The 14,753-nt window shown below is 47.8% G+C and overlaps 1 protein-coding gene across 1 annotated transcript; it reads left to right on the top strand.

The window, feature by feature from the left end:
• The first annotated feature begins 1,220 nt into the window (after positions 1-1,220).
• Positions 1,221-5,039, top strand: FOXI2 (forkhead box I2). The gene is made up of 2 exons (XM_070608881.1): positions 1,221-1,872; positions 2,614-5,039. Exons 1-2 carry the CDS (start codon positions 1,314-1,316, stop codon positions 3,054-3,056), a joined length of 1,002 nt encoding a protein of 333 aa, XP_070464982.1. The 5' UTR covers positions 1,221-1,313; the 3' UTR covers positions 3,057-5,039.
• Positions 5,040-14,753: the final 9,714 nt, after the last annotated feature.

The following is a 14,753-nucleotide window of genomic DNA, read 5'->3' as shown; positions in this document are numbered from 1 at the left end:
AGGGCCAAAAGCGGAGGTGGGAGGGGCACGTGAGAATCGGAACTTTGGTCTTTTAAATGAATTCAAATTTATTCTCTTTGACGGTTCACAGTCCCTGGAAATATCGAGGAGGGGGCCAGGGCGAGACCAATTTCCACAAGACTGGCTCTAGCATCGCGGGCGACGAATTTCGCAGAGATGGAGCACGTCTCCTCATCTTTGAACCTTGATGGCAAAGCGAGAATTTTCGCTTCTCCGCGCGAGGGCAGGCGGCCCGAACTCAGAGTCCGGGAGGCCCGCGCTCTTCCAGGCACCCCGGGCAGAGGGCGCAACAGCCCGGCCGGGCCTCGCGGCCGAGCCTCCGCGCCGTCGGGAGCCGGCGAGCCTGGGGAAGCTGCCGGGAGCTGGCAGTGCCAGGGCCGGGCGGATGGTGCCCTGTGCACCGCAGAGACGGCCCTGTTTTCGCAGGATCCGGGGAAATCCAGCGGAGGGTTTTGCCATTCGCTGCACTCGTGGCCCAAGGCCATTGCTCGGACAAGCCAGGAGGCGCCCTGAGCTCTCCGGGCTTCGGAGAAGCGAAGTCTTCCCTCGACGACTGGGGCGGCCCGAACTCCCATCGTTTCGACCCTTACAGGGGTTTGGTCCACCTTCGCACGTTTATCGCGCGGAGACTCCATATGACTCCAGTGCCACTGTCCTCGCGCAGCCAGCCCTGGCCTTGGGCCCTCGCGTCCTCTGCTTGCCACCTGTCTGCGCGGCCTCAGCCCCGCGACACCCGTAGATTTCATCACAACTCCTTGTCCAACACGGCTGCCCTCCGCTCCCCCCACCAGTGGCCCCAGCAATACAAGGGCCGCGGGGATACGAGATTCCGAAGGGGCGGGGTCCCCCGTGGGCGAGCAAGGGGGACGCTGGTTGGACTGGGCTCCCACGTCGCAATCTTGGGGGCCTGCGGGAGTCGTGGTACTTGCCCGAAGGTCCAGGGCGGCCGAGGCTGCGGAGCCCTGGAAGCCAGAAGAGGCTGGGATCGGTGAGATCCCTGAGGACCCAGGGCACCCGTCGCAAAGGCCACAAACGGCTTTGGCCCGCGGCGCAGCCTGCATAGGGTGAGGGAATTACTGGGGTGGTTCGTCAGGAGCTCATGGGGACCGGGGCGGGGCGGAAAACTGACCCCAGGGCGGGGACAGAGACATCACTCTTCCAAAGCCGGCGAGGGAGGGGGCTGGCCACCGACACTCACCCGGGCTCCGGCCCCGACGGCATTTAAAGGGCGGAGGGCGGGGCCCGGTGGGCCGCACCGGGAGCTGCCGCCGGACGCGCTGGATGGGGTGCCCATGAGCTTCGGCGCGGAGCCGCCCGCCCAGGCCCGGGAGCGGCTCGATATGGCCGCGTACTGCGACGGCTCAGGTGTCTGCCCGGCCCAGCACAGCCAGGCCGGGGCCGCCGCGCACCCCGCGGGCTACGCGCGTGGGGATGTGGCCGCGGCGGGTGGCGGCCCGCGCCTGTGGCTGAATGCAGCTGCTCTCAGCCCCGCGCCCTACGCGCCGGGCCCCGGACCCGCGCCCCCGTACGCGTCCCCCGGCTACGCGGCCCCGGGCCCACTCCTGGGCGCCCCGGGCGGCCTGGCGGGTGCCGACCTCGCGTGGCTAAGCCTCTCGGGCCAGCAGGAGCTGCTGAGACTGGTGCGGCCGCCCTACTCGTACTCGGCGCTCATCGCCATGGCCATCCAGAGCGCGCCGCTGCGGAAGCTGACGCTCAGCCAGATCTACCAGTACGTGGCCGGCAACTTCCCCTTCTACAAGCGCAGCAAGGCGGGATGGCAGAACTCCATCCGCCACAACCTGTCGCTCAACGACTGCTTCAAGAAGGTGCCGCGCGACGAGGACGACCCAGGTAACGAGGAGCGCCCGATCGCCGCGACCAGGACCCTACGGATTCCCGCAGCCGGGCTGCTGGCACACGAGGGAGGCGGGCGGCCTTGGACAACCCAGGCGCCACAGCACAGCTGGGGGGGGAAAAGGGGAGGAGGAGGAGAGAGGTGTCCCGCCGAGCCCATGCTAGGAGACCGGAGCAGCGCCCTCAGGCCCTGACTTCAGGTCTAGCGCGCTGCGAGTCTCTGCAGGTCTGCGCGCTCCCGTGAAGGAAGGAGCAGGAGCGCTGGCCAGGTGGGCGATCTTTAGAGTCACTCCTCTGGGCCTCAGTGACCTTTGCTGTAGAATGGGGAAGACAATGCCTACCCTAAGGTTCGGTGAGGCAAATGAGATGCCGCTTTGGGAAGCGCTGGAGCCCGCATAGAGGCCAGGCATGGCTGGCTCCGCTTCACTGGCAGAGCGACTGCCAGAATCCAGACGGCTCTGCACCCCATAGGCCTTCTTTCTGGCCTTGAACTTAGCGGGGCTCAGTTTTTCCTGGGGGTCGCCCTTCCCTGGTCTTTCTGGGATGTTCACATTCTTTCCAGGGAGGCTGTGGAAGCCCGTTCCGGTACAAAGTGCCACTTCAAGGTTGGGACGGGGATGAGAGCTCGTGGAGGGGTCATCCGGGGAATTTTTCTGAAGTTGATGGACGTTTCTCACGTTCACATCATGTTCGGTCAAACCCGGCATTTTCTGAGCTGGGTCCTTTCTTCTACCGCAGGTAAAGGCAATTACTGGACCTTGGACCCAAACTGCGAGAAGATGTTCGACAACGGGAACTTCCGAAGGAAAAGGAAGCGGAGAGGGGAGGCGAGCGTGGCCGCCCCCTCGGGTGCCCGGAGTCCAGGAGGGGCCAAGGGTCCTGAGCTGGAGTCCCTGGGCGCGGCCTCCCCGGACCTGCAGGCCTCGCCCTCCCCGCCCGTGCCCGAGGCTGCCACCTGCTTCTCGGGTTTCGCCTCGGCCATGGGCGCCCTGGCCGGCGGTCTTGGTACCTTCCCCGGGGGCCTGGCTGGCGACTTTTCTTTCGGGAGACCGACGACGGTCGCCGCCCACGGCTCCCACACCCCCAGCCCCGCGCCCGGCTTTGCCGCTGGCCATCAGACGGCGGCCACCGGCTTCCACGTCGGCCACTTGGTCTACAGTCGGGAAGGGACCGAAGTTTGAAGGGAGGCCGGGGATTGTCCCGAGAGTGTCCCGTCCAGAGGCGCTGAGCTCAAGCCCTGTCTTCCCGCCTGGTGACGGCCCAGCGTGTTCGCGCCGCAGCAATGAACGCGGTGGAGGGAGGGCAGCGCCCGGGTCGCAGGACCTGAGTTGAGCGGGGCCTCGGGCCTCCCAGGTGGCCCGCCTGTCGTGCGCCCCTCTCCCAGGCGACCATTCAGGTGGGGAGAGAGGGCGCTCCCTGCTCCACCTGTCCTTCCAGTTCGCCTGGACCTGAACCCAGGCTCTCCAGGAGATCCGCTTTAAAGGGGCGACGGGCTGGCGCTTAGCCCCAGCCTTTTCGATGAGAGCCTGGCTCACCCCAAAGAGCTTTCTTAGTAGCAGGAGCGCGGCCCGGGGCCCAACTGTGGCCAATTTCCTCCTCTGGCGCAGCCTGGACCTCCTGGCGGCTCAGGGCCTTCCCTCGGTGCTCCAGGGACGCCGCGGGGGTTGCAGGAGCAGCTCCAGCGGGCCAGGTGGCTTCCTTCACCCTCACCGGGAGTGTGCATCGAGGGGGAGCTGGGACCATTGGGACTGGGACGCATGTAAGAAGGACTTTCCAATTGCTGGAGCTGCCCGTGACGGAAGGGAGGAGGGCTGCCTGGCGGAGAGCGGCCCTAGGGGATACCAGCTCCTTTCCCTGTCACTCAGTGTGCGGGCCTCATCGACCCTGTCCTAGGACCAGGCGCCTCCGGGAACACAGGAGCAGTGCCTAGCACCAGAGAGTCGCAGGATGGGTTCAGGTTTGCCACCCACGCTCACACTCGCTCCCCCCGCCCCCGCCCGCCCTGCATCCCCCAATTTGGGCCGAAGCTGCCTGCTGCATGCAGAGCTGAGCAGCCGCCTCCTGTGTGGATTTAAGCCTCCTCACCCGGTCTGTATTTACCGTGAAGGTGAGAAGGTTATCTTTGGAGCCAACAGCCACTGGGAGGAGAAATTTTGACCTCGGTAACTCCCCGAGTTTCTGGTGGCCGAGGTCCCCCGGGTCATTTCAGAGCCTCCTGGAACTGCAGGCTCTTGGCCGGGCACCCGACTTCCCTGTGCTTGGGGCAAGCGAGAGACGCGCCCTCCCTGGAAGAGAGCAGGGGAAGGACACTGTTAACTTGGAGCGGGGCAGGGGATTCAATGAGCCAGAGCTGGAGCTATCCCCCCCACCCCCCCCCCACTCCGCCTCCACCGGCTGCTCAGGTTTTCCGTGGTTAACTCCAAATCGGACTGCTGGGCCCAGCGCTGCCGCTGGTGCTGGAAACGAGCAAAGCCCTTGTTCTTGGAGCTGATCCAGCAGGGGTCCTGATGTCTTGATGAACAGTGGTGTGTGTGTGTGTGTGAGAGAGAGAGAGAGAGAGGGAGGGAGGGAGGTTGGAAGCATGGATAAGAGTTGGGGTGAATTTGGACCCTGGGCCGTGTTTCATTGAACCTTTCTGGTGGCGCCAGAAACTTTCTAAGTCCTCACAAGGCATCTGCTGCCACCAGCTTGAGCAGGTAGGCCGTGAGCTGGTTCTGTGTGTACTATCATGCTGCCCAGCCAAACTCACCACCAACCCATCTCTTTGGGGGAAACACTCCCCCAATGTAATATAATTCAAGAAGGCCAGAAAACAAAAAGAAAATCCTTACCTTATAAATAAAAGAATTTTATCTTGAGCCTATTTTAACAAACTAAAATGCTAAAAATAGACACCAATGTGTGTACTTGAAGGTGCATGCTGTTTTATACATTAGAAGAATTCTACAGCTATTTCCAACATCCCCTGTTTAGACTCTGCTTTTGCAGGAAACTTGGAGAGAAAGAATTTTTTAAAAATGTTTGACAACATTGGGAAAATACAATGTACAATTTGACAATCGATGGAGCTGTCAGGAAATTGGCTGACAAACATGTATGTTAACGTTGTGTGTCATAGCTGTATGACTGCTAGAAATTGGTGCAAAGCTGGGTTTTTTTTTTCTTCCAACAGTGGTTTTTCTATTAAAATTGAGAAAAAAAAAACTTCTCAAAAAAATCTTTCAGCTTTTGGTTTGTTTGACTAAAAATTGATTTTTGAGATTTAAAAGTTGTTCATCCTTTCAAGCTTTATACCATGAATAGGTAATGGTTAATCACATAGATGGAATCTTCATGAGAAATGCGTAGTTTAGAATACTTCTAGGAGGGCAGGGTATCTGGAAATCAGAATCCGTCCTTCCTGCGTCGTGGTCCATGTGTCTGGATACATTTTCACAGTGTGGGGGGTTCAGTTCGTGGGCCCCAGCACAGTCAGCTTCATAGTCACTTCTCGTTATCCTAGAGGGAAGAAACTGTGTGCTGAGATCAGAATAAGGAAACTGAGAAATGCAGCTTGCAACCAGTTTATAATTAAATACTTTCTTCTGGCCAGGACTCAGTAAACTTGACGGTAGTCCCGAAAGCAGGCTACATGTGGGTGACTGAAGGACCAACTCCTGTTGGTCAGACGGGAACTGCTGCCAGCCCAGGAGAATCCTCTCACCCAGGAACTCAGAGCCCCATTGTGGTGCTCAGGCCCCCGCTTCCCCACCTCTCTGTCCCTTTGTTGCCTTTGAAATAGCAAGGCCTACAGAAAATTTCAAATTATTTTTTAAAACACTAAGACTTTACGAAAGGAATGCCTCTGTCTGATGTCATAGGCAGAGGATGATATTTGTTAGAGTACTCCATTCTTAGTCTGAATAAACATTTAGGTGCTGATGAACAGTTTTAGATATAGAAACAGTGTGTTTCAAACTTCAGAGGGGAAAGACAATCAAAATTACCAGAATACTGGGTGATTAGCAATTCTTCCCATTGTCAAACAGTAGCGGTAATTTTCAGGTGATTAAAAACCAAAGAACGTAATAATAAAGTAAGTTGTAATCGGGTGAAGAGGAATCCCCATGCAAAGAAGAACCATTTGTGATGAAGACTTGAAAATTTGTTGAAAGTAATTTAAAAAGTAAGGACTGAATTTCAGGATGTGAGTTCACATTTCACACATTGATTAAACCTTGAGTATGGTTATTTATGATGAACATCACTTTTGCATTTTAGCAATGCTGCCTTGGGATATTAACGCTCAACTTTCAATCGTTAATTTCCCAAGTGTATCCATTGCAACCAAGTGGCATTTTTCCTTGAGGGAAATAGCATCACAGTAACCATAACTCTTCAGTGAAACAGGAAACTGAAGTCCATCGCCATTTTGCTGTTAGAAAAGCCAAGTCAAAGGGCTAAGAGCTCTCCCTCCAGAAGGTCATCTAATGAGAGCTAAAAAGACTGCTGGTAGACATGCAGCCTTTCTATGGCTCATTCTCAGAAATGTGCCTTCACGTGTGTGTATCTGCACACACACACGAGTACACACACGCATCCCTGAGCTGTGTCTTGGCCAGGATCCTCAAGAGAAAAGTCATAGATCATAGCATCTACCCTTGATACTCAAAGGCATAGTATTTTCAAATAATACTATGAGAAGATCATATTTGCATTCAGGATTTGACTTCAGATGGAACATGTGCAAACATGACAGAATGCGATAGGGGTCGACTCACATACATCCTAATGAAATATGATGCATCCAATAAATCTTTTCAAGAGCCAGTTATATACTGGGCTTAGCGGTAAGCCCTGCAATAGATAGCCTGGGCCCCTTGCTGCTCTCACTGAGCCTTCTTCCAGTGGATGAGACAGAGACGAAGGAGCAATTACAGCTTATACCATGGCTATTTGGCTCGAAAATGATGACTTTATGATCAAGTCAATAAGCCATGTCATTTGTAAACAGACACGTACTGCATTGTGTCTTTAAACACACCTCACTGTGTTTTCCACACTCTGCTAACTCAGGACGTGTTTGATTTCTTAGTTGTATAACTTCATTGGGAGTGAGGCCAGGAGTTGAGCACTGCTCGGGGCTGGAGCAAGTCTGATCTGCCCGCTTCTCCATAGCATCATTTAGGAACCTCAACGTAAAGCCTGTCCTCTCATTAGAAGATCTATCATCTGTTGATGACAGGAGAAGGCAACTATTGTGACCAGAGCTGGCCTTTCCCAGGGCTCCTGGGCATGGATTCCTTTGGTGCCTCCTTTAGTTGTCTTTTGGGGAAGGCTTTCTCTTGTAATCTAATATAAAATTTGCTAAACAACATTATTCAAGGCTAATTGCCTGGCACCTGCAATAAACTGATTCATTTCTCTGGTCAGCTATGTTTGGTCGCTGAACACAAAGAATGTGAAATAGTCTTAGCTTCTCTCAGTTCACAGGGGATAAATGAATAGTATATTAAATTGGATTTTCACACACAAAAAAAATCAGCTTGTTCCCCTGCTTTAATACAGAGCAAAGTGAACTGATGAGTCATCGAGGCCGTCTCCACCCCCAAGAGTCACTCATTCATCCATCAGACTTCGATTGCACATCAACGTGAGAGGACTCAGACGCTTAACGGACATTATCTCATTAAGCCCTCTCAACCATCCAGTGAGGCAAGTATTATGATCCCCATTATACTGATGTGGAAACTGAGGCTCTGGCTGATTAATTGACGTGCTTTCCAGAGGTCACAAATAATACTGAGCTGGGTCAGCAGGAGCCTCCCTCCCTCCTGTCCCTGGTGCCACGCCTCCCACTTCATCCTTCAGGTCCTAGAGACATCACACTTCTCAGGCATCTTTCTCTGACATCCAAAGTCAAAGTTAGGTGCCCCTCTGCTCTGCTCCTACCGCCCCTGGATGGACTGCGTCACACCCTCACAGACTGGTCTATGTGGGGAGGATTCGGCCTGCTGTATTTCACAGTGACATCCCCAGTGTAGACACCCAGGTGGTAGCAGCTGAATGAATGAATGAATGTGTGAGTGAGGGTAGCTGTACCCTAAGCTTTCCATACACTCTCCTTCCTGTCATAACCCCTCCAGTCTCCTTGGATGGGCCTGATTCCTCCCTACATAGGGCCAGGCCTTTTGCTGAACCTTCCAGATACAAAAATGAAAGAGACAGAGCCCTGGGGGCAACTGTCGTGGGGAGTGCCCTGTGCTGGAGGACCACATGCAGAGGGGGCGTGGGGCGGGGGGCAGGGGTTCAGAGATGGAGTGGGAGATGAGGCCAGTGAGGTCTGGTTAGTCCGTGTAAGTTTCTCACTTCAAATGTGAAAGTCGTCATAATAACACAAATGATGTCCCAGAGAATCTGGGCTGACACCCTCGTGGCCACACCGTGATGAGAGGTTAGCTATGTACGTCTTTATCTCAGGGATGATTCCTTATTTGCCAGTGACGCCCAGGCATTGCCCAGGCCTTTCACCTCTGCTCTGCCCGGATCTGTATCCTGTCATTGAGAACAAGGCTTAGCTCCCAAGACGGCAAGAAGGATTTGAGGACTGGAATTGTGTCTTGCTTCTGGATTCCTCCCATAGGGCCTGGGCTTCACAAGACTGAAAGATGGGGAGAGGTAAAGAATCTGTGTGCAATAGATAATTTTTGCCGCCTCCTCTAGAGGTGTCTCGGAGCCCCTAATCCGTGCCGCAATCCATCACCTGTGGCTGGCCCTCACTCCTGCATGCACCAGTGGCTTGGCTCTGCCTAAGGCGCACATTAACTTCTGCACCTGAACCAAACAACTCTGCTCCCTTTGATTGGACTTCACTTTGCTGAGTCCACTTTACCCCGAGAAGCCTCAGGGCAGGTCAGTTTAGGGGGAAGATGAACTTACAGAGTTCGTAGAATTAATGCTTTAATGAAAGGCTTCTGTTTCAAGATTCTTGAAAAGTATCATGCTTAATTATTTATGCTTGTTTTGTAATCCTGAGTGGACCAGGACTGCCTGGGTGCTTTATTTACACTGCCTTCTTTGATTTTTTTTATTTTATAATTTCTACTAAAAAGAATAAATCACATCATATTTTAATTGGGAGCGATTAAAAGCAATTTGTCACATTATTTAAACAGTGTAACATAAGGAAGAAATTATAAGAGAATGAAGGAGGAAAAACTTTTAAAGAATCGTCTGTTATGCAATTCTTTTTTTCCTTTTTTTAAGATATAATTGACATATAACACTATATTAGTTTCAGGTGTACAACATAAAAATTCGATATTTGTATACAGTATGAAATGATCACCACAATAAGTCTAGTTAACATCCATTACTATACATACTAAAAAAATTTTTTCTTCTGACGAGAACTTTTAAGATCTACTCTCTTTGCACCATTTAAATATACAATACAGTATTATTAACTATAGTCACCAAGCTGTACATTACATCCTCATGGCTTATTTATTTTATAGCTGGAAGCTTGTACTTTTTACCTCACCTTATGCAATTCGTCAGAGATTTATTGCTCCCAAACTTTTTTTTTGGTCATTCGCTATTGCTTTAATTTTTCTACAGTGCCCTGGTTAGCATATATAATACATGAATGATATGTAAGAAACATAAGAAATATAAGAATCTACAACAGTAATACTTTTTTATTAACAAGACTTTATTTCCTCACTGGTGGGATGTTCCTTCATTTTCAGGGTATGACTGTGTAAGTCTGTTAGTACACATAACCATATTTATGCATTCATTGCAGGAACAAAATTAAACTGAGATTTATAACAGGAAAACGTCATATATTTTCAAGTAACTAGTAAGATGGATGTTTCCACATTCTTCTGACCTCTCAGGAGGGACCCCGCTCTTCAGCTCAGATTTCACACGGGCTCCCTCATACCGCCACCTCAAAGCTCCCTGTGGGGTATCCGCAGGAAAAAAGACTGAGCATAGCTGAGTGTAGAATGACAAGCCACCAGCCACTGCAGTAGGCTTTCACAAAACCAGACACGATGCCAAGGGCATTGTGAAATGCAGGGGTTCCATTTAGAGGTCATCTAATCAAATGCTTTATAAATGCTATCGCTCGGTGGACTGAGGGAAATCAAGAGAAAGCAAAATTGTGGAGCTGGGGTTTTGAATTTAGGAACACAGAACCCTATAGTTGACACGAACCAAGCTAAGATGCACTAAAGGTAGTGAGGGTGACGGCTGTCCCTGCGTGTCTGCTGTAAACAGGGGCTGTATAGACACATCGTCTACTTAGAGCAGACAGGCAGGGAAGGTATTATTACCTTAGCTTTACAAATGGGAAAGCTTGGGCTCAGAGAGGTTACGTGACTTGTCCAAAGGGAGGGGAAAGTGAGGACCGAAGTTTAAAGCCCAACTTGTCTCACTCCAAGGTCTGTGGTTTTCCCATCTTCTGCACTGCCTTTTATGTAACAAATGGTGGTGACAGAGAAACGCCATTTCCTTAGTCCCCAAGCTCTGCTCTTGAGAACTTCATCTATTGTGTCCCATTCCTGTGGAAGATCAGGCAAGGATAGAAACATGACTAACTTATGTCACTATAAAAAAACATGATTCAGTAGGTATGATTTAAAAAAATAAAAATTATGACTAACTGTTCTTTATTATAAAATATAATTTAGTAGGTATGATTTTAAAAATTAAGAGAAATCACTAAATGAATAGAAATACAATCTATAGCTTCTAAGCAGGAGAGGAGAAACAAAAAATTTACATCAGAAAATTCCAAATTACTTATCATATCGGGCCCACCACCTGTTTCTGTATGGCCCACAAGCTGAGTGGTTTTTACAATGCTTAATGGTTTTAAAAGAACACAAAAGAAGACTATTTCATGACATGTGAAAATTTCACGAAATTAAAATTTCAGCACCCATAAATCTGGATTTAGCGAGCACAGCATGCCCGTTCATTTACGTGCTGTCCACCTCTGCTCTGCCGCTGCATCACAGCCCATCACAGCCAACAGCTGCATTTTAGACACCAGTGCGGCTCCCACGGCCACACACACTGCAAATCCCAGTGACAGCTATAGCATAGCATCTCTAGGTCCACGTGTGTTGACATCCCAAGACTTTTTTTCATTACCAGCGTATCCCCATCATATCAAAACAAGAAAAGAAGAAAACCGTCAACTTCAAATGTTGCAGTTTTAAGGTACAGTGGAGTTTGGATTAATTTGTTGCCAAATTAGATGTATATTATGCAATGACACCATAGATGTGCTAAAAGAGCATACTATACTCCACCACTACCAGACTCAGCCTTCCTCATTCAGGACGGCGATGGTCAGAACAACGAGAAAACTTACAACGGGCTGTCTCACCACAGTGGAATTTCTTCACAAAAATAAGATAATAAACTGGACAGTCACATGCAAAAGAATGAAAGTAAACCATTATCTTACACCATACACAAAAGTCAACTCAAAATGGAATAAAGACTTGAAGGTAAGACTTGAAACCATAAAACGTCTAGAAAAAAACATAGGCAGTATGCTCTTCAACATGGGTCTTAGCAGTATTGTTTTGAATACCATGTCTCACCAGGCAAGGGAAACAAAAAATAAACAAATAGGACTATATCAAACTAAAAAGCTTTTGCACAACAAGGGAAACCATCAATAAAACGAAAAGACAACCTAATAACTGGGAGAAGATATTTGCAAATCATATATCTGATAAGGGGTTCATATCCAAAGTATATAAATAACTTATACAACTCAGCAACAACAAAACAAACAACCCAATTAAAAAATGGGCAAAGGATCTGAACATTTTTCAAAGGAAGACATACAGATGGCCAATAGGCACATGAAAAGATGTTCAATATCACTAATTATTAGGGAGATGCAAATCAAAACTACAATGAGATCTCACCTCACGTCCATCAGAATGGCTATAATTAACAAGACAAGAAATAGCCAGTGTTGGAGAGGATGTGGAGAAAAGGGAACCCTCATACCCTGCTGGTGGGAATGCAAACTGGTGCAGCCACTATGGAAAATAGTAAGGAGACTTCCCAAAAAATTAAAAATAGAAATACCATATGACCCAGCCATCCACTACTGGATATTTATCCAATGAACTTGAAATCAATAATTCAGAAAGATACTTGCATCCCTATGTTCATTGCAGCATTATTCATAATAGTCAAGAGGCAGAAGCAACCCAAGTGCCCATTAATGGATGAATAGACAAAGAAGATATGGTACAGATATACAATGGAGTACTACTCAGCCATAAAAAAAGATGAAGTGGCGCCATTTGTGACAACATGGATGCACCTTGAGGGTATTATGTTAAGTGAAATAAGTCAGACAGAGAAAGACAAATGCTATATGATTTCACTCATATGTAGAAGATAAACACATAGATAAGGAGAACAGATTAGTGGTTACCAGAGGAGAAGCAGGTGAAGGGAGGGCAAAAGGGATAAAGGGGCACATATGTATGGTGACGGATAAAAACTGGACTGTTGGTGGCAAACATGATGCAGTCTATACAGAAACCGAAATATGGTGATGTACATCTGAAATTTACACAATTTTGTAAGCCAATATGACCCCAATACAATAATTTTTTTTAAAAAAACACAATGAGACGTCACCTCATGTCCATCAGAATGGCTATAATTAACGGGACAGGAAATAACAAGTGTTGGAGAGGATGTGGAGAAAAGGGAACCCTTATGCACTGCTGGAAGGAATGTAAACTGGTGCAACCACTAAGGAAAACAGTATGGTGATTCCTCAAAAAATTAAGAATAGAGCTATCAAGTGGTTCAGCTTTTCCACTTCTGGGTATTTATCCAAAGAACATGAAAATACTAAGTCGAAAAGATATTTGCACCCCTATGTTCATTGCAGCATTATTCACAATAGCCAAGACTTGGAAATAACCTAACTGTCCACCAAGAGGCAAATGGATAAGGAAGATATGGTATAGGTATACAGTGGAATACTGCTCAGCCATAAAAAAGATGAAATCTTGCCATTTGCAACAACATGGATGGACCTGGAGGGTATTATGCTAAGTGAAATAAGTCAGATGAAGAAAGTAAAAAACCGTATTATTTCACTCATAAGTGGAAGATAAAAACAAGAACAACAGCAAGGAAATAAACACACAGATTAAACTGGTAGTTACCAGAGGAGAAGCAGGTAAGAAAGAGGGTGAAACGGGTAATAGGGCATACGTACAGTGATGGATGATAATCAGTCTTTGGGTGGTGAACATGATGTAGTCTACACAGAAATTGAAATATAATGACACTCACTCTAAATTTATATAGTGTTCTAAACCAATGTTACCTCAATTAAAAGAAAAGATAGTAAAAAAGAGGCTGCAACCAAAGTAACTTTCTGGGTATCTCATTCATTAGCCCGGCAAGGAAAGCCATTTCCTTACGATGAGCTCCTTAAATTGGGTTTGATGGCAGCAGTTGAAAAAATGAGCCCAGAATATGTCCAGAAAAAATAAACTTGTTTAAGACTATTAGCTTTTGTTCTCAATTTTGTTCTATTGTAATTATATAATATAATCTGAATATCACTGATAAAAATTTTGTGTGAATTTGTTTTCTCTATTGTTATATGCGTATCATAAAATGTCCTCAATTTTGTCCCTTGGCCTACAAAGCCTAAAATATTTACCATCTGCTCTTTACAGAAAAATGTTGCTGACACTTGATTTATCAGATGATAGGAAAGGAGAGTGGGAAAGGATCATTTAGAGCAAACACAAAGTGGGACCAGCCCGGTGGCATAGTGGCTAAGTTCACGTGCTCTGCTTTGGCAGCCTGGGGGTCACAGGTTCAGATCCCAGGTGTGGACCTATGCACTGCTCATCAAGCCATGCTGTGGCAGCATCCCACATACAAAATAGAGGAAGACTGGCACAGATGTTAGGTCAGCAACAATCTTCCTCAAGCAAAAAGAAGATTAGCAACTGATGTAGCTCAGGGCAAATCTTCCTCACACAAAAAATAAATAAACAAAGAACAAACACAAAGTAAGATGGTAGAAATTGAAATTTAAAAAAGCAGTAGAGCCAGCCCTGTGCTATAGAGGTTGGGTTCATTCGCTCCACTTCAGTGGCAGAGGCTTCACAGGTTCAGATCCCAGGCACAGACCTACACATTGCCCATCAAGCCATGCTGTGGTGGCATCCCACATACAAAATAGAGGAAGATTGGCACAGATGTTAGCTCAGGGACAGTCTTCCTCACCAAAAAAATTTAAAAATATATATATATATGGTAGAAATAAGTCCACATACATAATTGATCATAATAAATGTAAGTGGTTAAACTGCTCTGGCAAAGACGAGGATTGGCATGATGTGTGTTTAGTCTAGCTATAAACTGCTAAGGACTACATCTAGGATTAAACCCAAAAAAACTGAAAGCAAAGAGGGAGAAAAAGGTACAGTAGGCACATTCTAACCAAAAGAAAGCTGGTATAGCAATATTAATAAAAAATAGGATTTAAGTGGAAAGATATTAATATGGATAAAGAAGAAAACTGTGTGATAATAAAAGGAATTGACCATCAAGAAGTTACAAAGAATATATTTAATCAGCAATATAGTCTCACAATTCAACAAAGAAATTCTGACAGAAAAAGATACATTTGACAAATCCACAGAGTAGGTGATTTGAACCGCTTCTATCTAGATCAAGCACATTAAAAAACAGTTACTAAGATTGTGGACTTGAATACCAGAATGTGATATAACAGAGATAATTAGAACCATAGGCTAAAAAGGATAATCATACACATTTTGTATGTTTTATTTTATAAATTAACCACAGACCAGGTC

The sequence above is a fragment of the Equus przewalskii genome, chromosome 1, assembly GCF_037783145.1.
Source record: "Equus przewalskii isolate Varuska chromosome 1, EquPr2, whole genome shotgun sequence".
Taxonomy (NCBI): Eukaryota; Metazoa; Chordata; class Mammalia; order Perissodactyla; family Equidae; genus Equus; species Equus przewalskii.
Note: the sequence above shows the minus strand (reverse complement) of the source record. Positions and strands in the feature narration are given on the sequence as shown.

Coding starts and splice junctions, on each gene's coding strand:
- FOXI2 (XM_070608881.1), top strand. CDS start 1,314: ATGAGCTTCGGCGCGGAGCCGCCCGCCCAGGCCCGGGAGCGGCTCGAT. Junction 1,873..2,613: donor GCGCGACGAGGACGACCCAG/GTAACGAGGAGC, acceptor CTTCTACCGCAG/GTAAAGGCAATTACTGGACC.